Source organism: Macaca fascicularis, chromosome 12, assembly GCF_037993035.2.
Source record: "Macaca fascicularis isolate 582-1 chromosome 12, T2T-MFA8v1.1".
Taxonomy (NCBI): Eukaryota; Metazoa; Chordata; class Mammalia; order Primates; family Cercopithecidae; genus Macaca; species Macaca fascicularis.
The window spans coordinates 135138297-135160034 of record NC_088386.1 but is presented as its reverse complement, the minus strand read 5'-3'; the positions used below and the strand labels follow the sequence as shown (position 1 = coordinate 135160034).

The following is a 21738-nucleotide window of genomic DNA, read 5'->3' as shown; positions in this document are numbered from 1 at the left end:
TGCGTGGCGGGGGCATGTGAACACACGTGGGCAGGTTCTCCGTGTCTGCAGAGGGGAGGATCCCACCGAGGGTGAGGGAAACCCGCCCCAAGTCCCATCTCCAGCAGCTCTTCTGCTGGGGAGGTCCATGAGCCAGTCCACTGTCGTCCCCCTTTGCTGTGGCCTCTGGCAGTGGGCTTCTGCTGGGACACGGCCGTCCACAGTCAGGCCACTGAAAATCATCCTTTCTGTTCAGGTCCTAGGGAGGCAGTGCCTCTTCTGGCCCCTTCTCCTTGGAGAGGCCAAGACGTTCCTCTAAAGGAGGCCCGATGTCTGTGTCACCACTGCCAGTGCATGCTGAACCCATAGCAGCTTCTGGATGCTTCCAGAGAGTGGCCTGCTGTATGAGCCAGTGCTTGATTTTTTGTACCCGCTATGTCTGCTCCAAGACGAGCTGCTGGAGGCTCGAGCCAGTGGCAGCCCCAGTGGCAGGAAGCATGTGGAGCCGACTGCCTGGAGCTGGGCCATGCGGGGCCCCGGACTATCCGAGTCTCGCATCACATTTTCCCAGCCTGCAATTCCTTGTTCTTCCCCACTGGTTCTGGCGAGGTGGCCCCGGGTCTCTGGGGAGCCACCTGCAGGGTTGGAGACCGGGTACTGAAGACACAATGATATTATCACCTGGACCGCTCCTCTTGGACCCCTGGGGGCCGACTCTGTGTCTTCACCACCCGGGTTCTCAGCACCTAACGTGATGTCTGGACCACACCTGTCGTCTTTTAGTGCTTGTCAGAGACATGGAATAAAAGCAGGTGCTTTATTGAACCAGAGGACATCCGCGCATCATCAGAGGAGACACGGAGCGGGGTGTTCCCTGCACTTCCGACGGGAGAGGCTGCGGTGGCCGTCACGGAAGATGCTCCACTGGGCAGCAGTGCACGGCCTCCTTCCAGAGGCGGGAGGCCCCAAAGCAGAGCGTCCCCGTGGATGACGCGCCGCAGCAGGAAGGAGCACAGCTGTCGCCGGGTGAGAGACGGCGGAACCAGTGTGGAGCAGCCAGCTGACACATTAAACGCGTCTTCACTGCTTGTGTATGTTTTGTGCACATTCTTCCCTGACACAAGAGTTTTGAGTGCGGTGTGTGTCACTTAATATTCAGCTCCTTATTTGTTTTTCTTTAGTAGCTCAGCTAAAGGAATGAATAAATATTTGAGAAGACTAGAGCCCCTCCCAGGATGGGGTGGTGTTTGGATAGTGAGATTTCAGGTAGAGTAAAGGATGCTGCTGAAATACATGTTGTCGAATATGGAGAACTTGGAATTTTGAACCATTGACACAAAATCTGGACATTTTGGATTTTTTTTTTTTTCCTGAGAAAGTCACAAAGTAATGACTCAAAGGGGGTTTAGATGTACTGTTTGCTCTTCAAAACGGTGAGTGGCTCTCTTAAAATCAGCAGGTTCCATCAAATCTACATTTTGGATTTCCAGCTCGCTTCTCCCCACGCCAGCCTGTCTGTCTTTCCCACCTGGGTGAGTGCGGCACACCCATGCCGAGTCCATCGCAGAGTCCTGATGGATCCCATTCCCCATTTCTCCCAGCTCCCCCTCCGCCTCCCCAGCCTTCCGCAGCCCCTCCCCGCCCTGGGTGACACTCTGCAGGGTGGCTGGAGTCGGAATGGAAGGTCCTCACTGAAGCCTTCGGACCTGAGGCCGTGTCTCCTCTGCCTGCCCCATGGGAACCCCCCAGGCTTGTTCCCCTCCCAGGCCTTGCCCTTGTTCTTTGCTCCACCTCATGTGCACATCCTTGGGATCGTTGACCCCACACCTCCTTCAGGTGTCTTAAACGCCACCACCTCACGGGGCCCTCTTTTCCAGCACGTGATCCCACACGGTCTGTTGATTTACGTGTCATCCCCTCTTCTCTAGTGGAAGCCTGGGGTGCAGGGACTTACAACGCTGTGTCCCCAGAATTGTGACGGCCACTTAATAGCTAGTTCAGGAAAACTGGAATGAATGAGCCAGTGATGGGACGTTGACCTTGAGGCTTGAATGAGTCCGTGTGGAGAGGCAGAACAGCAGAGTGGGAGTCAGTCTGCTTTTGAAAGTTGGTCCCAACCTTGATCAGGATGGCCTTTATTATCTCCCTGGCTTCTTTAAAATGCGGACCGTAATGGTATCTGTGCCAGTTATTTCCCTGGTGAGAACCATGAGTACCACTTCTGTGAATGAAACCCGGAGACAGGTGCCTGACCATCCTCCGCTCCCACAAGGAGTTATTTAGCTGTTATTGTTTCTCATTTAGAATGTAAGCAGGATGTTATGTTTAGTTCTAGCAAGATACAGCAAGAACAATAGTATAGACAATGAAATACATTTTCAGTGAATTGAGGCAAAGATTGTCCTAAAAAAGTGCTAGAGGTGGCCAGGCGCAGTGGCTCACTCCTGTAATCCCAGCACTTTGGGAGGCCGAGATGGATGGATCACGAGGTCAGGAGATTGAGACCATCCTGGCTAACACGGTAAACCCCCGTCTCTGCTGAAAATACAGAAAAATTAGCCAGGCGTGGTGGCGGGTGCCTGTAGTCCCAGCTACTCGGGAGGCTGAGGCAGGAGAACTGCTTGAACCCGGGAGGTGGAGGTTGCAGTGAGCCGAGATCGTGCCACTGCACTCCAGCCTGGGCGAAAGAACAAGAATTCCGTCTTAAAAAAAAAAGTGCTAGAGGAGTAAGTCTTTCAACCCAAGGGGCCTGCTGGCTGAAGAGCCCTTGGAACAGACTTTTGCTGGGTGAGGCCACCGGCCTGTCACTTGGGCAGCTGCTGGTGGGGTCAGCCTGACTTGCACAGAACATCACCGAGTCTTGTGGGCGCTGGGGGAGCCCCAGCCTCACTCTCTCCCCATCTCACTGGCCACTGACCACAGATTGGTCATTTCCGAAATGCTGCTTTAAAGTTGGCGTCACAGGATCCATTTTCTGCACAGAGAATGAGCAGTGCTTGCAAGTCTGGTTTGGTGGAGAGGAGGAGAGTGTGTGGTCCACGCCCTCCGTTTTCCGCCTCGCTCCAGGGACGGATCCCTGCTTTGATGCTCCCAGCCACGCAGTTAATGTGCCTGCCTAGACTTTCCGCAAATGGCCACTTTGGGTTTATTGTTCTGAATTAGTGACTCATTTTTCGTGAGCTACTTATTAACATGCACCTATTTTCCAGCTTCCTGCCACCTAACCACAAGCACCTTTAGTGAGTTTGTGATGTTCAGCAGTGTGGAAAATATTCTGGGAGAATGGTTCGTCTGTAAGTGGTTTTCGTTGCTGGGTCACGTTTGGTGAGCAGCTTGTTCGGCTCAGATGCCATGGCGTGGAGGGCCCAGGCCCCGGCTGCGGCACTGAAGCGAAGGTGAAGTGGGAGGAGCAAAGGGAGTCTCTCGCCCCGCACGCACTGTGTGCCTCCTCCTTTATCTGTATTCATTTATTCACTCCTCATGTCAGCCTTGTCTCCACTCGACAGGGGAGATATTCCACCCCAAACCCTGCAGGACCGCCTTCCACACAGGGTCTACGTCCAGGTGGAGGGTAGATTCAGGAATTGTATGATATTTGTTAGACTTCTTGGGAGTGAAGAGGTGTTAGTTTAGAAAGTAGGATGCCTGCGGGGAAACAGAAGCAGTGGGTACAGCATGAAAAAGTGGGCATTTCGGTTTGCCCGGCCGTGCGAGTGGCCCGGCCGCGAGGGAGCACGGTTATCCACGAGCAGACCGCAGAGCTAGTCTCCAGCCATTGCCGATAGCTGCATCACCTTTCATCATTAGCTTAATTGAAGGGAACCTATCCAGAAAACCATCCTGCATTAGCCGTGGAGATGCCGTTTGTGTGTTTTGCAGTGTTCCTATTTAACGTCTGTTGTGTGTGGCTCCTCCCACTGGCTGTGGATCACCTAGCAGATGCCAGGCGGCTCTGGGGAACCTGCACAGGGTGCATGCCAGGTGATCCTCCTTGCAGGCTCCCAGTGCTGTACAGAGCAGCTGTGCAGTGACTCGCCCACGTGTGCCCTCACCACTGGGCAGTGGGTATCCTCTCAGGAGCAGAGACGGTGCTGTTTTCTGAGGCAGGCAAGGACATTTTCTCCTGATTTGCTAAATCGCTTATGAACACTCGAGCTGGCCAGTGCCACTTTTTAGGTAGGGACAGCTGAGAGCTGTCTCTCCGTGTTGTCTTACTTAGGGAGGAAGCAGCATGGCCACGCCAGGCGCTGCAGAACTGTCTGGGAGAGACCCTGAGACACTCCCTCCAGGAAACGCTGTTCTCCGGCCCGTATAGCACAGAGCAGGGCCTTGCGGAGCAGCAGCAGAAGCTTGTTTTCACTCCTCCCGGCGCCGTGGCCATCACCCGCTCAGCCAGTGCCTGGCCGGACCCCGCCCACACACCTGGCTCTGTACTCGGTGCCAGGACCTGCGGGGACAGGACAGCCCCATTCAGCCCCCGGGCAGCCCCTTTTCCACACTGATTCCTGACACCGCTCCTTGCGCCCTGTAGCCCGTGACGCCCCCGTGCTTCTCCGGCTGCCACGCCTCCTGGGTACGTGGATCGTATCTCAAACAGCGGCGGGTGGCAGGGCGGCATTTTTCCACTGCCACATTTTCCCTGGGAAAATCCCCGAGTAACCTGCTGTTCCCTTTTCTCCGTGGCTCACTCCTGCCCGCGTTCGCCTCCCCACCAGGCTCCGTCTGCCTGCTGAGTCTGCGTGTCCAGCGGGCTCAGTTTGCACCTTTTGTCCCCATCACCCGACTAAGCTGCAGGTGTTAGCAAGCCTTGCCTGGCACGTGAGAGCAGCTGGGTGCCCCCTGCAGTTTCCTCTGGCCCGTGTCTGGGCATGTGCTGGCACCAGGCAGACCCCATAGCGGGGCTGGACGCAGGCGGCCAGTGTGGGTCCCTGGTTCTGCTGGGCTGGGGCCAGGGCTCTGCGTTGCCCACTCTCACGTTCCCAGGCGCTCAGGGCCTGCTCGCTGAGCTGTGAACCAGGCGTGTGTGCCTGCTTGAACTCAGGGACTGGGGCTGAACTGAAGACTGTCGGAATACTGATGAAGGAACAGGTTAGGTAGATGACCTAGCAGACGCTCGGCGAAGACCAGCCATGTTGAATGAAGGTGGGGACAGGCTGGTCTTTATTCCTGGCATCTCTTGAAAAATTGTTACGAACAGTTTCAAACACATATGAAAGGAAAGAGACCAGTGCATAGAGTGAATGCCCACAGCCACCTCCCCCTAGGAAGTCCCTGAGGCTGTCCATCATGACCCCTTCATCTACCACACTGTTAATTTCTGGAGAATTTAAAACTGATCTCAGAGGCCATAGCACCATCGCTTATATACTTGAATGTGTATTTCTAACAGATCCAACCCCATTATCACACTCAACAGAATGAATCATGATTCCTAAATATCATCTTATACCCAAGCGATGTTTAATTTTTATTGGTTGTCTTAAAAACTGTCTTTTTACAGCCAGTTGCTCAAATCCAGACCAAAACATCGGGACTAGTGGGCATATCTGAAATCTTCCCCCACCCCCTGTCCGCCTCACTGAGTCCTTTGTCCTGGGATTTTCTGTTTCAAGACTTGACTGATCATAGCCAATCCAGGGTCCTTTAGCAGGTTCTGCCAAACCCACATTTCCTGTAAGCCGGCAGCTACAGCTAGTTTTGATTCTTAGTGGAGAGACAACAAGAATACTTCTTAGGTTATCCTTGACATTTTAAAAGACTGCCTGATTACCCTGAAGGAAAAATACTGCTTAAGGAAAGAATCTTTTTCCATTTTCATTTTCTCTAATAAATATGCATAAACTATGTTGGACATGCCTGAGGAATTCACAACACTTACTCATTAAAGTTTAATTTCTATTAATGGGCAGATGCAAGCACTGTTACGGAACTTTGGTAATTTTCAGTAACCTGCGCAGTGGGGAAAAGCAGAATCTAGTGGCCTGGGATGCTCGAGGCTATGAGCAGGGCTCCCAGAGAGGGCTGGTTGGGCGGGCACGAGTTTATGGAGCACCAAGCCTATGCCTAGTATCCACCAGGTCCAGGGGTAGTGCCAGGGTGTGGGCCACACAGTGGAGGGACGATGGGCTGATGGCAGGGCTGGGGGCTGCTGGGGTCACTCAGCAAAGCAGGAGGCTGAGCTGGGAGGAGGCTAGCGCAGGTGCAGGTCCTGCTTGGGGTGGCAGATGGAGATCCCTCTGGGGGTTCAGGTCAGGGGAAGGACCTAGGGGGAATTTGAGTATTTGGCTGACCTTGTAGATCACTTTGTCTCCAAGCCATGACATTTCAGCCCACTGAACTCCCTTTTATAATTTAATTGAACAAAGGCATCAAAGTGCCAGTAAAATACTACCACTGGTCACCCAGGTTAGAGGCCCGAGGGGATGGCATTATGGCCCCAAGCCCAGATAGATATCCACTTCATTCCACACTGACTGATACGCCGTGTGGAGGGGAGGTTTGTATGTGAGTGTGCACCGCACCACGCCCTCCGGGAGGTGCAGGTCTTGGTGGGCCACGTGAGCCCACAAGCGGGGCTTTCTCACAGACACCTACCAGTTCGGTGCAGGCCAGGAGGCTGTTTTCCTCATGGCCGATCCTCCCAGCAGAAGGAGTTTTCCGTCCCTCTTTATTCAGGCAAAAGACAAGTCCTTTTGCCCCAGACACGAGAACCAAGTGGTTTCTTTTGTCTTTGCTTTAAGGCTAAGCTCTTTCCTTAAACCATGGAAACTCTGCCGTTCCCCTTGAAGTTCGGTTTGAAGGTATCGGGGCTTCTCTGGTCTGACGTCAGCCCTTGCTAGGTGTTCACGCAGTTCAGTCCCTGGAGTCCCAGTGAGGCCCTGGGACAAACCCCAGTTGAGGCACATTCTGTAAAATACCCAAGCAGGATTGCTCAAAGCTGTCAAGGTCGTCAGAAACAAGAAAGGTCTGAGATACTGTCGCAGCCAAGAAAGGCAGGACCCTGGATGGGCGCTGGGACAGAGAAGGGATACCAGGGAAAAACATGAAATCTGAATCAAGTCTGGGCTTTTCCTTTAATGACACCTAAGCACAGCATCCTAATGGAAGAGGTTAGTGTTAGGGCATGGAGGGTGCAGAGTAAAGGGTAAGTCTCTACTAGCTTTAATTTTTCTATAAGCTCATAGCTGTTCTAAAACAAAACCTTCGTTTGAAAAATATGAAAGGATGGGGAGATTGGCTCTAATGAAGACTGAGTCGTTACTGTCACTCAGTAGCCCTAAGCTTCCATTCCCGTGTCTGAAAAGCAGCTCTGTTAGCACAGTGAGGCACGCACAGTGAGGCGTGACCTATACTACTCCTGGGTCACAGTGGTTTCGGTGTTTTCATCTATGTCGGCAACCCCCCACCAAACACACTTTAGAATGTCAATTTATCCAATTCTCCTTTTATGCTCATAACAAAATATTGAAGTGAGGTGCTAAGGCTGAAATGTAGGACTGAGGTCTCTGAGTCTTCAGAATCAAACGTGGGAAAGAGTTGAGGTATACCTCAGGTCCCCACGTGTGTGGAGCTCTTGCTGCTTTCCTTTTCCCAAAAACTCCCTGGGCCTGACCACGCTAGTTTGTCACAGGAATGCAAAGTTAGTTTGACGTGAGAAAAAGAATTTCACCATGTTATCAGATGGATGGGGAAATTGTTTAATAAGCTGAATTGATGCAGAAAAGTTTAATACAGTTAAGCAAACATATATGATTTAAAAATATGTCTTGGCAATCTAGGAGTAGATGGGAACTTCCTTAATCTGATAGTTACCTGTTGGACACCTGCAGCAAGCAATACGCTTTCCAGTAAATCATTGGAAACATCCTTCCTAAGATCAGAAACCGGACCAAGCTGTCTTTTTATCACCATTTCTCTTCAGTTACTATACTGTGGGACTGAGTCAGCAGAATAAAGAAGAAGAAAAGGCGTGAGGTCTGAAAGGTGGAATCAACTGTCGTTATTTATACGTGACATGATTCTGTATGTAGAAAATACACAATAACTACAGAAAAAATGATTGGAATGAATAGTCTACAATACAGAACCAATATGTAAAAATTAATTGTATTTCCATATGTGAGCAAGCAGAAATTGAAATGGAAACCAAATATTAAATACCTAGTAATAAATCTAAAGATGTTCAAGACTGCAACACTGACAATTCTGAAACATTTCTGAGAGAAATGAAATGAGGTAATAGCCCATGTTCATGGATGGGAAGATGCAATACTATAAAGATTATCTTTTCCCCAAATGATAGATGCAGTGCAATCCTAGGCACTGTTCATCTGCCTCCCTCCATCCCTCCCTTTACCCCTTCTTCTCTCTTCCTCTCTCTTCCTCTCTCTTTCTCTCCCTTTCCTTTCCTTTCCTTTCTTTCCCTTCCCTTCCCTTCCCTTTCCTTCCCTTTCCTTTCCTTTCCCTCCCCTCCCCTCCCCTCCCCTCCCCTCCCCTCCCCTCCCCTCCCCTCCCCTCCTCTCCCCTCCCCTCCCCTGCCTTCTTTCTTGTCTTGTCTTTCTTTCTTTCTGTGGAACTTGACAAGTTAATTTTAAAATTTATGTGGCAGAGTAAAGGGCCAGTTTTGCCCCAGATGATCTGAAAGAAAAAAGTGGGGTTTTTTGCCTTGCCAGTATTAAGAATTATTGTACAGTTATGGTGGTTAAGACAGTATGATTATTGGCAAAACTATAAACAAGTTGGCCAATAGGATTGAGATTTGGCTTATAAGGGAACTAATGTTGCCGATCCGTGGTGAAGGATAAGATCTCTTAGTACCACTGAGGGGACATTTGGCTGTTCTCATAGGAAACCGTAACCCAAACCCCCGTCCCATAGCATATACAAACATCGGTGCTAGTAGATGAGAGACTTACGTATAAAAGGGAACAGTGCAAAGTTTCAGGGTAAAAATATGTTAAAATATCTCTGCAGCCTCCAGGAAGAGAAGAGTTTCTTGAACCTGACATAAAAGCAGAAGCTTTGAACGATTGAGACATAGGACCTTTGAGAAGATATCTGCAGCATTTAATTGACAGAGGACTAATGTTCAAAATTTGTAAAGAATTCCTCTGAATCAGTAAGAAAAAGACAACCCAACCGGGGGAAAAAATGGGTCAAAAAGACATGAATCCAAAATAGCCAATGAAAAAGCCAATAAACATGTAAGAAGATGGTTAGTGCCATTGGTCATCTGGAAAAGGCAAGTGAAACCTTCAAGAGACACCCTTTCACCCAACCTGGGCAGGACTAGGTGGTCCCAGGCAGTTCCCAAGGGTGAAACCACACTTCCTCCCCACTCCCTTCCCCTCCCAGTTCAGGAGCCTGTGCGTGGGGCTTTCACATACTGTCTTTATTGGCTCAAGCCACCTCCTTTCTTGTGTGGCAGTGTTGTGAGGAGGGCACTGGTCTTGGTGGGCACCTGTTTGCTCGAAGTCCAGCTTTAGACAAGCTGCTGGTTTGGTTGAGACGAACTGGGTTCTGGCTGGTGCCCACTCCATGATCCTGGGAAACTGCACAACCCTTGAGGCCATTTCCCCATGCGTGAAGTGGGGGGCCTGGGCCCTCCGGGTGAAAGTGAGGTTCCTTTGGCTCCGGAAGGCCAGGTTTCTGGTTAGACACACCTACCTGCCTGACACGAGGCGGGTTCTGAAAAGCAAAAGCCCTGTCTGTCTGAGCCCTGCTTCTCCCGTGGGCGGACCCCGAGTCTCAAACAATGCTCAGTTCGCGCTGGGTCCAGTCGGCGCGAACAGGACTCCTTGCAAGACTGATGTGGTCACTGCGGTCGACCGTGGGTGCGTGGAGCGCGCTGGGGCACATCACCTGCTGGTGAGGACACGGAGGTACCCACGCTCCTCAGCCTCCCTCTCAGTGTGCGTCTGGTCTGCAGCCCCAGCGCCGATTAAATGCCGTTTGAGGACATTCAGTACTGTCGTCCCCATCCAGCAGGGTTTCCAAAAATAGATTCTCAAGCGGAGACAGATAGAGGGAACCTGCTTGCCGCAGGTGTGTGATGAGGAAGTGGTACTTTGATTCCCATCTTAATTATTTTCCAGCTTGTCAATGTTAGGTTCTTAGCACCACTTTCTCCTTAGCCTGAGAAATTTCAGCCCAGAGGCAGATAAATATGGAAATTCCACCTCTCATCACTAATTTCATTTTAACTCACTCTGGAATATGACATCTGAAAAAACACAGCGTTAAGAATCTATTCTGTGCACATTCACGGATGCCGTCCCAGATGCCATCCCGCCTTCCAGCTGACCGTGTCCCGTAGCTTGTCTGTTTCACCCTGGTGACGGATGTCCTTTGCCTCATTGGCCGTGCTTTGTTTAGGTCCATTGCAAAGCTGTCTTTCCCAGGCATGGTGGCCCCTGTTCCTTCAAAGTGCACTCTCACTGCCACTGCTCTGCCCCCAGGATCACGTTCCACCAGCCACCTCTGGCAAAACGTTTGCCTTTAGTGTTTGACTTCTTGATCGTGGCTGCTGCCCTGAGCCCCCGCCTTTCATAATGAGGGACGCGGCATCTGTCATGCTGTCCAGGTGGATGACCAAGGACGGCTCAGGCTGGGATGTTGTCTTAAAGAGATTGCGGCCGTTTTTCCAGCTGGCTGGGGCTCATGGGGCCTCCACATGTGGGGTGAGCGTCCGGCACTGAGAGCCATGTCTGTGCCGCCTCCTCCAAGGCCCCTGTGTGCTTGAGACACTCCTGCTGTTTTCTGATAGTTCCACATGGCTGCCTCTTTCCGTGAGAGGCAGTCGCTTCCTATTAACCCAGTGCCGCATCAGAACAGCTTTCCCTTGAAGCATTTCCATGTCATTCTACGAGGATGTGAACATGGCAGTGTTGGGGGTTTGAATTTACAGGTTGTTATGAGGCCAGCCAGGGGCACACAGTGAGAACAAGCGGCATCTCTGTGTGGTGGAAGAAAAAGCCTGTCTGGTCTTTGTCCTCATTCCCAGCAGGGAGCTCTTAGGATCCCGGAGGTTCCTGAGTGTCAGGCGAGCCTTTCGTTATTCGGAGGAGCTTCTTATGGGCTTCTGGGTTTATGCTAATGAAGTGACTTAGGGCAGGACCCCTGGGTAGCCTCAGAATGGGGCTGGTCATCAGGACCCAGAGACGAGAGGGGCAGAATGTTCAGCTGCACCTGCGACCCCAGTGGTACTGAGACAGAGGCTCCTGCACACAGCACCCCTCCAGACCCTGCCTTCGTGTTGCTGTTTATTTGCATCTTTTACAATAAACCCGTCAACATGGTGAAGTGTTTTTCTGAGTTTTGTGAGCCCTTCTAGCAAATTCCAGAACCTGAGAGGGGCTTGTGGGAACTCCTGGTTTATAGCTGATCTTTAGGAGTCCAGGAGGCCCAGGACTTGTGTCTGAAATGGGGGCAGCCTTGTCGACCTGAGCCCCTAAGCTGTGGCGTGTGTGCTAGCTCTGGGCGGTTATTGTCAGAGTGGAACTGGATCATTGGACACCCAGTTGGTACCAGTTGGCTGGTGTCAGAAACCACCCCACCCGTCAGTGTACAGGACAGGACATGTGAAGTTCAAGGTCTGGTTTCCGCAGATGTTATCGAGCGGCATTCTCCTTGGTGTGCCAGCTGGTGCAAGCGCACGATCAATGTCTTCTTAAAGGATAGGTGGGACCCGGCCCAGCCCAGTGCCCAGAAATGTAGGTGAGCCAAGACCCACTAAGCTGCACCTTGATCTGATACACACGAGTGATGCTTGTGGATACAGGAACACCACATATCGTGACTTACAAGTCGAATCGGTTGCACTGAGATCTGATGTGTCTTCCTGCTTCAGCGTAGTAAAAGTAACTTGTAATTAGGCCTTATTTATGAACTTGGTGCTGGAGGGATTCGCCTTTTGGGCTCAGGGATAAGCGGTTCACTTCTAAACTCAAGAAGGAGCTTCATGTGAGCTGGGACTCTGGCCCCACCGCTGCTGCTCACCACTGGGGGCCTTCTTGGTTTCCAAACTTTCTGGTTCCAGGGCTTTTGCTGAGTGGGAAGCTAAGGTTGGGCATTGGGCTGACTACAGGGGAAGCGGTTCTGGGGACAGGCATTGGTTCCTAGGAACTGGTACAGAGTCCTGACCAGGGTGGTCCACCCAAGCACCCTCCTCTTGACCCCTTCCCATTGGAAAACTACAGCTACATTGAGATCTTCAAAAGGGCCTTCTGCTATTTCTGAAAGTATTTATAGCGGGATTTGGGTTAAATACACACACATACACACATACATATACACACATACATATGTACAAGCACCTTTTTGGATTTATTTTTTTCTACAATGAGCATTTATTTATTTTTAGGAAAAAAAGGCTTGAAAAGTACTTTCCACCACTATCTGGGGTCTCCTTCTGAGTTGCAGTGAAGGTTCTCGTGAGACATGGCATCATGTTTACAATTCAGCATCCAGGCCATCTCCCAGGCGGCCGTGTTCTTTGAGAAAGCCCTGGAATATGTGAAGACTTGGAGTGACTGCTTAGGTCTGGTGGCTGCTTCTAAGGTGTAACCGTGACCTGCCGGTCTTTCTCTTGACCCAGGGAAGCAGAGCTGTTTTGCCGCCAAATATGCCCAGTGTCTTACTTCTGTTTTGAAACCTTAAGAGTTGCTGAGACTTGGGAGGAGCTGCTGGTTGGTTGGAGAGGTACCCATGGTTTTTTGTTGTTGTCTTAAGTTTAATTTTTATTTCTGGCTCCCACGTTTGATCTCTGCATTACCCAAGAGCAGCCTCACCTGCTGAGCTCCTGCAGGTCCATGCTGGCCTCACACTTTCCCAACTCCACCTTAGGATGGGCTTCAGATCTCAAGAGTGTGCCCTCCAATCTCCTGGCACCCTTGTTTCCGTTCTTGGATACTGAACATCTCCAAAGACACGCAGGGGTTGGCGATGCTAGGAATTATCTATTTTGGATGAAAAGTGGGTTTTTTTTTTTTGCAGTCATTTGACCCGATGTTAGTCGTTTTTGTCCTGTTTTAAAACTTGTATCTACAGAGTTCCATGGCTGCCCTGCGAAACTGGTGCTCTCCTCCTTCGCTTAGTAAGGAAAATGACCTCTGCGTGCAGGTCTGTAATGATATGCACATGATTGCAGGGCATTTTACACCACTTGTCAGAAGCTAATTTTAAAAGAAAAGTGTGATTCCTGGAAATCTTGCCAGAGTTTTCTTTCCTTTCTGCTTGGGAGAATATAGAAAAATCCCAGGCAGTCTAAATCCAGCCTGCACCAGGTTTAGGTGGTGGGTGGGTTCCAGTCTCATCTTTGCAGTGAGTCTGAATAGACAGAAACAGCTCCTGAATACAGTTTAAACGTGGATTTAAAAGAAAGGACTCTGTACCTTGAGAACACCTGGTGAAGCGTTCTCCATGCCTGTTTGAGGCCGGAGTGGCCTCAGCTCGCCTCCTTCCCTGTCCGCACACCCGGCGGGTTTGGAGTGCTCCCTGTGCCATGTTTCTGTGAGTGTCCAGACCATTTGTCACTGTCTGGGAAGAAGAGCTGCTCTTCTCTTTTCATTATCTTAATGCTTGTGGTCTGCAGAAAAGCCGACTTCTGATCAGCACGAGTGGGTATAATGTGGTTGCTGAGCAGAAGTAAACCCAAATTGCTAAGCCAGGGGCTCTTAGGCCAGAAACGGGCGTTTGCCATATCTCAGTAGGAGGCTATTTTGATTATTCTACAAAGGATCTGTGATTTTCTTTGGCAGATACAAATAATCTATGACGAAGCTGAAAGTGTCCCCCTTTAAAAGTAGAAAGGACACATGCATTTCATTATTTGGGGAGTTACTCCCTGCAGACTCCCAGCGTAAAGTATGTTGGCTGAAATGCACGCAGTTTCTGAAGCCAATGCCTTCTCTCTTCTCCAGATGGACTTTCTGGCCGAGACCAGCCAGTGGAGCTGCTGAATCCTGCCCGCGTGAACCACATGCCCAGCACGGGTAAGTCTGCCCACCCCTGCCCTGTCCGGCTGGCCCTGCGCTGAACCAGAGGTGTTCAAAGGCTCTGCCTTACTGGAGGAGTGCGGAGAAGGCGACGGGGGAGGTGTGGGTTATCAGGCTCACTGAATTTGGGTGCTCTTCCTGATGGTAAACGAGGCCATCCTTTTTGGAAATGAAATGGCTCCATGACATGTGAATGGTAGAGAAACGCTGATCTTTTTTGTTTTTTGTTTTTTGTTTCCTCTCTGGTGCTAAAGGATGTGTTCTTCCCAAAGGCACCGACTGCTTGGTCTGGGTGTAAGCCCTGGCCCTGATCCCCGTGAGGACCTGTAGGAAAGACCTCTGAGCTTGCAGTGGGCGGGGCTGGGTCCCACTGGCCACGCGACCATGGACAGACCACGCCTTGTCCATTGCCACCAGCTTTTGTTGGTTAAATGAGTCAGTGGCATCCTCTGTTTTCCAAGCACCTCTCAGCTGTTTAACAAAAAAAGTATCGGTAGTGATCAGAAATATTTCATTCCATAGGTAATATTTATTTATTTATTTATGGATTTGTTTATTTGGAGATGGAGTCTCACTCTGTCGCCCAGGCTGGAGTGCAGTGGCGTAATCTCGGCTGACTGTAGCCTTCACCTCCCAGGTTCAAGCGATTCTCCTGCCTCAGTCTCCCAAGTAGCTGGGATTACAGGCACGTGCCACCACACCTGGCTAATTTTGTATTTTTAGTAGAGATGGGGTTTCACCATGTTGGTGAGGCTGGTCTTGAACTCCTGACCTCAAGTGATCTGCCTGCCTCGGCCTCCCAAAGTGCTGGAGTTACAGGTGTGAGCCACTGCGCCTGGCCTCGTAGGTAACATTTTAAAGTACTCCAAGTCTGCAGGCCATGGAAACAGATTTTTCCCACTTTTCTTTGTCTGTAAGACCCCTGTTTCCATGTAGAATCCTCCAGGGTTTAAACTCCTTGTGAGGTTACCATTCTTCCCAGGCATGCGGCCTCTCCGAGAATAAAACCCGAACCTCCTGAAGGCGTGGGCCTGAGGGAAACAGCGTTCCGTTCCACATGCATCCTGCAGGGCAGTGTGGCCGCGCCTTGCAGGGACTGCGTCCTAAGGCCTGGGTCTCTGGTCTTGGCTCAGCTGTGCCTTTCTTGACAGTCAGACTTTGCTGCCACCTGTGCCCTCTGGTGCCCCAGTTAGACCCACTCATCACCCCTGAAAGGAAGCTGAAGCCAGCTTGGAGCCAGGCCGAACATTTCCAAGAAGACATTTCTTTCTTTGCCTTGCAATTCTCCAGGTCGGCCACGTTTTCTGTCATTTTCCAAGCCCGGCGTTCTGGAGGTGTCTTTGCCCTGCTCCGGGAAGGCTCTCCGTGTCTGTGGGGTACGGTGCCCTGGCCTCTTGGGGGGTCCTCGGGGCACTCTTTTCTGTTTTTTACACCTTGATTTTACTCTGCATTATTACTGATCGAGCAGCTTATTTTTTACCCCCGCACACTGGAGCCTGGGGGAGCGGTGGGGAGTTTTAAATACCAGATGAAGATGCACAATTTTAAACTTTTGGCTTACGTCAACAGTTCTGGCTTTCACTTTCTCTCAAGTTCACTTTGCCAGGATTGTTTTCATGTAAACACAATCCTGTGGCTGGGGCATTTTTGAGACAACTTGCTTGTGTTTAACCAGGCGTGGCATGAGGTTAAGAGGATTTTCTGATAGCTTGATGGGCTGGGAAAAGATGGTAAACATGCATAGTTTCCAAGTGAGCCAAAAACGGTGGACTTCAAATTAATTTTCTGGCTTGGGAAGCGCGCATTGCCTGTTGAGACCTGCTGTGGGATCCCAGCCTGGTGTGAGGATAGGCCGGAGCTTCCGCCTCCCACAGAGGGCACCTGGGCCCGCCTCTGCGGCCCGTTTGCGTGGGAGCTTAGGCAAGTTGCTGAATAGCTCGGTTTTGTTTTCTCATTTCTTAGCCGGGGATGATAATGCCTCTCTACAGAGTTCTCATAAAGATGAAACGTATGTGTCAGCTTTTTAGTAGTTCCTCAATAAATGTCATCTCAGTGTCCCGTTGACTAGTACTGAGGAATGTGTGTGATGTAGCCTTCACATCCCTGTTCAAGGCCTGGACCTCTCCTGCAGCCTGTCACCCTCATTCTCTTCCTTTGGGGTGAACCGCCGGACTTGAGAGGTGGCATGTTGGGAAGGCTGCCCCGTGAAACTGACGCTGGCCATTTACCTCTCTCGCAACCCGGTTCCCATTGGTCTGAGTCAAAGAGAGTGCCATGTCTCCTGGCATTTATTGCATATTCGTGCACGGGCTGGTGGGCATGGTGGGAGTGTTTGCAGAGTAATTTTAAATAACGTAGCAGTGATGCCCAGAAACAGTGGGCAGAGAAAGGATGCATGCATGTGCAGCAGTCCTGTGTGACCTCCGTCACTGAGCCTGCACAGTGGCCTGTGCCTTAGAAGCCTCTCATGTGAAGCGTGTTCTTTCAAACTGTGTTTTGGTCATTTCAACCCACTGAAAAATACTACAAAGAAATATTCATCTCAGGTTAGGGGAGAACTTGAAAATTGATAGGAAAATGTCTTTAAAGCCACATTTTTATGATATGGGAGTGTAAACATTTTTAGGTATATTTTTATGTCAATCCCCAATTGCTGTTATACATTTCCTAATGATTGAATTTAATCTTAACTATTCTTTTGACATTTTGACATTTGACGGTGTGGAAACAGACTGATACACACACACACACACACACACACACACACACACACACACACACACACACACACACACACATATCAGGAATGACTCCAGCATTCACCTTGAGAGCTCATTCCCTTTGAACAGATGAGCGTGTACTCGGAGCAGGAAGGGCGCCTGGGCAGCCCTCCCCACTGTTGATCTGTCCCATGTCCTGACCATTCCCTCGTGTGGATGCTGTTATGCCCAACACAGTCTTTTTCTGATTATGGTTCTTTTTCAATACACTTAGTCCTCATAAATCTGCACTTCAAACAGAAAAGCATTATTCATACCATGTGTTCGTGTGCCAGCTTGAGATTTCAGAAACGTCAGGTGAGCGTGTCACGTGCTTTGGGAAAGTCTATACCGGTTGAGTATCTCTTATCTGAAATGCTTGGAAGCAAAAGTGTTTTGGATTTGGGTTTTTTTTTGTTTTTTGTTTTTTTTTTGGAATATTTGCATTATACTTACTGGTTGAGCATCCTAAGTCTAAAAATTCAAAATCAGAAATGCTCCAGTGAGCATTGCCTTTGCGTGTCACCGAGAAAAGGTTTTGGATTTGGAGGCATTTTAGATTTTGGTTTTTTGGGTCTGGGATATTGTCACCTGTATTGGAGGAGGAAAAAGCCAAAATGCCATTTGTCTTAGATCAGCTTTGATTTCTTCAACTTCCCTCATAACTTTTTATTGTAGACTTTGCTCTTTCTTTTTAAAAATGTTTTAAAATTTTTAATTGTAAAGTAGCTCTATCATAAAAGAAAACACATAACCATTTGCCTGCCTCTAAGATGTAACAGACATGTTGTTAGTATTATTCCATCTTTGCCTCCTAGTTCTTTGCGTTTTAAGTAAGTGGACTGTCACAGTTGTGGACGTGGCTTTGCTCTTCCGCCTTCCTGACAGTTGTTGTCTGTTTGGTGAGGGGAAGGGCCACCCTTGGAGGAGACTTGACACAGAGGCAGATCCCAGGTGGAGACATGGTGGCAGGGTGGGGTGGGGGCGGGAGCTCGTGACCCCGGGTTCTCTGCCAGAGCTTTGTGTTTTCCCATGGAGAGAGCAAGCAGAGTCATTGACTCAGAGTTAGGCTGGGGAGATGTTGCAGTTTGAAGACAGAGGAGAAGGTATGGAATTAGTCAACCAGGAGAGACCAGCAAAATCTCATACAGGATTACAAACCCAGCTGTGCCCAAGGGCTGAATTATGGCGAACTTGAAAACTATTACTACTCAGTCATTCCTTTCAGAATCATTGTAATTAAAGCTCCCCCCCCCCCCCACCTTCCTGATTATAAAAGCAATGCGTGTTTATTGTAGAAAAAAAGTCACTTGCACTAAAGTGGTGGGTATTGTGTTCCAGGGCTGGAGGTTGAGCTGGCTCCCAGCCAGGCCTTGCAGCTGCTCAACAACCTCGATGGAGGAGAGGGGTGCTTCGGGGAGGGTACCTACCTCAGGCATCCAGGAGCAAACTGGAGGCAAACAAAAAACGTCCTAACAACAGGAAGTGTGGATGAAGGACTTACTATTACCCAGATGGCATGCTGAGGGCTTACGGCCCTCACGGCGCTGCTCTCCACTGGGACCGAGTGCCCCGGCTCCTGTACCCTCTCCTGCTCCTACAGAAGGAAAGCCAGAGCCTCGGATCCCGTGGCCACTGTCCCAGGGTCGCTCAGCATATACATTATAGGGCAGGATACATGTCTGCCCTGAGGGCTGTGCTACTGGGGAGAAAGACATCCTCAGAAAATGCCATGCCCCTCCATCGGCCTAAAGGGGAGGTAGAGGCCGATGTTAAGACAGGAACGCTGGACTAAAGAAGCATTTCCACAGTTTCCCGAGGCATAGGCTGGCGCTTACATCACCCTCTGTACCTGTGTCCTGGGAAACGTGTATCTGTCAGAGTTAGGGAGGCTCTTTTTCACGCTGTATTTCAAAAGCACCATTTTTAAAAGAAAACTCTGGAACCTTAAAGGGGGTTAACTAGAAACTGTAGAGAAACTCTCCAAAATAATGCAAAATTCACATTTGGCTTCAGCATTGGTTCCCAGATCTAAGCGGGTGTTTTTTGACCACCACACTGCCAAAGGGGCCGTATTTCCAAGACACTGCTCTTACGTTTTGGAACAGGAAGTATTTGAGGTTGGCTGGTACCTGGAGCTCACGCTGCCTCCTGGCTGTGTTTTGTGGTGGTTGTTGCGTTGTTTAGTTTGGTGAGAAGAAAGTGGAATCTGGTACAAATCTGCAAGCACATGTGACCTCAGGGGAAGCTTCGAAAGTCTCCCTTTATTGGCACCGGAAGCTATTAATTGCCTTCGTACACGGAGCCCGTGGTAACAAAGTCCTTGGTTGTAATATTTCTGCGTGGTGCCCCTTTGTGAGCTTTTATCATAAAGTTGGCATTTCTGGGGTTTGGATAGGGTCCAGTGAAGGACCCATGGCAACCTCTGGTGGTTCCTTGAGTGGCCCCCATGGAAGGACCGGGCAGGAGTGGCAGGAAGAAGAGAGCCCGTGGTGGCCTCCTCCTGGTGACGCCTGCCGTGACTGCCTGGGTTGTTTTCCTCAGATCAGCGGAAGCGTATTTGAGGAATCAGCTCCGTCCGACCCGCAGACTCTGCTGCTCGCCAGCCACGGTCGAGGATTGGCCAGGACTGTCATGTCCACCGCTGAACATGTTGCCTGCTGTGCTTTTTTTTTTTTCTTTTGCTTGCTTGCTTTGTTTTAACTTTCGGAGGTAAAATGAAGTGTAGAATGTAAAGACGTCAAAATAAAATTGTTTGTGTAAACCAAAAATAAAATTCTAAGTCCCCCAACCCAATGAATGGACCCCCTTCTTGGCCAAGGGATCCCAAAGAAACTTGAAAAATGAGTTCAGGCCATGATGGGAATAGGGGTTTGGACAGGCCTTAGACCCTCCTCCTTTTGGCGTTCAGGCCCAGCTGACCAGCATTAGCATTAAAACAGCGATCTCACGACTGATAAAACAGACACAGCAGTGCGATTCCTGGTTCCGCCCTGACTCTGGGGATAGCAGCAGGCGACAGAGAGCAGGCCCTGCAGGAAACAGAAGTATTTTGCTCCAGGATATATTCCTTCCACCTATTTCGAGTGGCTGCAGAAAACTGCCTCTTGCGGGGGAAATTTTCACTCTGGAGAGAATTCCATCCCCAGCTCTCTTTTTCCTGATCCAGGAGAGATGTAACTACAAGTCACCTTCTAAGTTCCCATAAGAGACATTTACCATCTATTCTCTCTGAATCCTGCTTCCTGGAGGCTTCATTCATGTAACAAGAACCCCCCTTATCTTAACTCAAACATTTTTTTTATGCTGACATCAATTCTTTAGTCAGAAAACCTTTCAGTCTGCCTAGGATCTGTGAGACCCTCGCCCTACTTCTTCAGGATGTTCTGGGCCAGACCAATATATGCCTTACCTGTGTTGCCTGTGTAACTTCTGTCTCCCTAAAACACATAAAGCCAACCTGTAATGGGACCGCCTCAGGCACAGACTTCCTGAGGCTGCGTCCTGGGCCATGGTCACTCATATTTGGCTTAAAATAAACCTCTTCAGCTATTTTACAGAGTTGGGCTTTTTCCGTCAACATTTGAAAAATATGAAAAGAATTCGCATGATTTGATTCTCTTAGTTCAAACCGATGTTGAGAGTTTGTCGACTACCCTCCGTCACATTCACCTGAGGGCCTGTATGAATAGCCATGACTCAAAGGCCAGACGCAGGAGTCTGCCCCCCACGTAGCTTTAAAAGCTGACTGCGATATAGCGTCCTTCCTGGAGGCCATGCGTGTGTCGTGTACAATTATGAGCAATTTAGAAACGCTTTAAGAGTCACTTTTGGCAATTAGGCGAATTGGCTCCATTATGTATTATTTTTATTTTTATTTATTTTTTGAGACATAGAGTCTCACTGTATTGACTGGAGTGCAGACTGGAGTGCAGTGGCAGGATCTCGGCTCAATGCAACCTCCGCCTCCTGGGTTCAAGCAGTTCTCCTGCCTCAGCCTCCTGAATAGCTGGGAGTACAGGCACGCATCACCACGCCCAGCTAGATTTTGTATTTTTAGTAGAGACGAGCTTTCACCACATTGGCCAGGCTGGTCTCGAACTCTGACCTCAAGTGATCTGCCTGCCTCAGCCTCCCAAAGTTCTGGGATTACAAGTGTGAGCCACTGTGCCCAGCCCTTGTTATTTATAGTTGAGAATAGTTTTGGACCAGAAGCTGCGCCCTTCTGCATGGTAACTACCTTGTTCACTAGACGTGGTGTCGAGTAATCCTCAAGTTCCAATTCCCCTTCGATGGCTGAAGGCATAGTACCTCTTAAGAATTTCTATACCGATCTTACATTGAGGACCATCAGAACAGATTAGGAAGTTTTGCTTTCTTGGACAGCATTTGTTCAATTAATACAGAGCTTCACAGCTGGTGTCTAGGTGGGGCGAACATTCTGTGTCAGACATTCTGCTACCTTGCATTTCCATGTTCTAAAATAATGTACTGCTTTGTTTTTCTTTTAATCATTCACTATTCTTCCAAAGAAAACTCAAGAGAAAAAAAAGCACAATATATACAACCTAATTCAGGAGCACTAACGTATTCTTCAGAGTCCTCACATGAGACAGAAATCACGAGGTCATGGCTGTTTGACATTTTCTAAGACAAAAATGCCCAAGAATGGCCTGGGTAGTTTTTAGTACTGGCCTTTAGCATTTGTGTTAGCAAATGCCCCTCAAACCTTTTCCCTAGCAGCTCAGTGGTTATTAAAGACCCAGGTCTTCCAATTTCTACCCAACGGTTCTCACCCTCAGTTGTACACTAGCGTTCGATAGATCAGTAGGTTGGCTGCAGCATACAATCATCTACTGTGCATTTCAAAATAGCTGGAAGGGAATCATTTGAATGTTCCTAGCATAAAGACAAATATTTAAGGCAATGAAGATCCTAAGTACTCTGAATTGCTCTTTACAAATTATATGAATGTATTTAATTATCACATGTACCCCCAAACTATA

General features: G+C 49.4%; 1 protein-coding gene across 25 annotated transcripts in view; it reads left to right on the top strand.

The window, feature by feature from the left end:
* The window catches only part of HDAC4 (histone deacetylase 4), a 352120-nt gene that overhangs the window by 148912 nt on the left and 181470 nt on the right, over positions 1-21738 (top strand). For 23 of the 25 annotated variants that reach the window (XM_074010653.1, XM_045368051.2, XM_045368055.3 and 20 more), the window contains one exon: positions 13899-13970. The exons of 1 other annotated variant lie outside the window; for it this stretch is intronic. In XM_074010653.1, the coding sequence (XP_073866754.1) occupies positions 13899-13970 (72 nt within the window). Of the gene's footprint in view, positions 1-13284; positions 13489-13898; positions 13971-21738 lie in introns of those variants that run through there. One more of the 25 variants, XM_045368059.3, reaches the window with a different exon arrangement.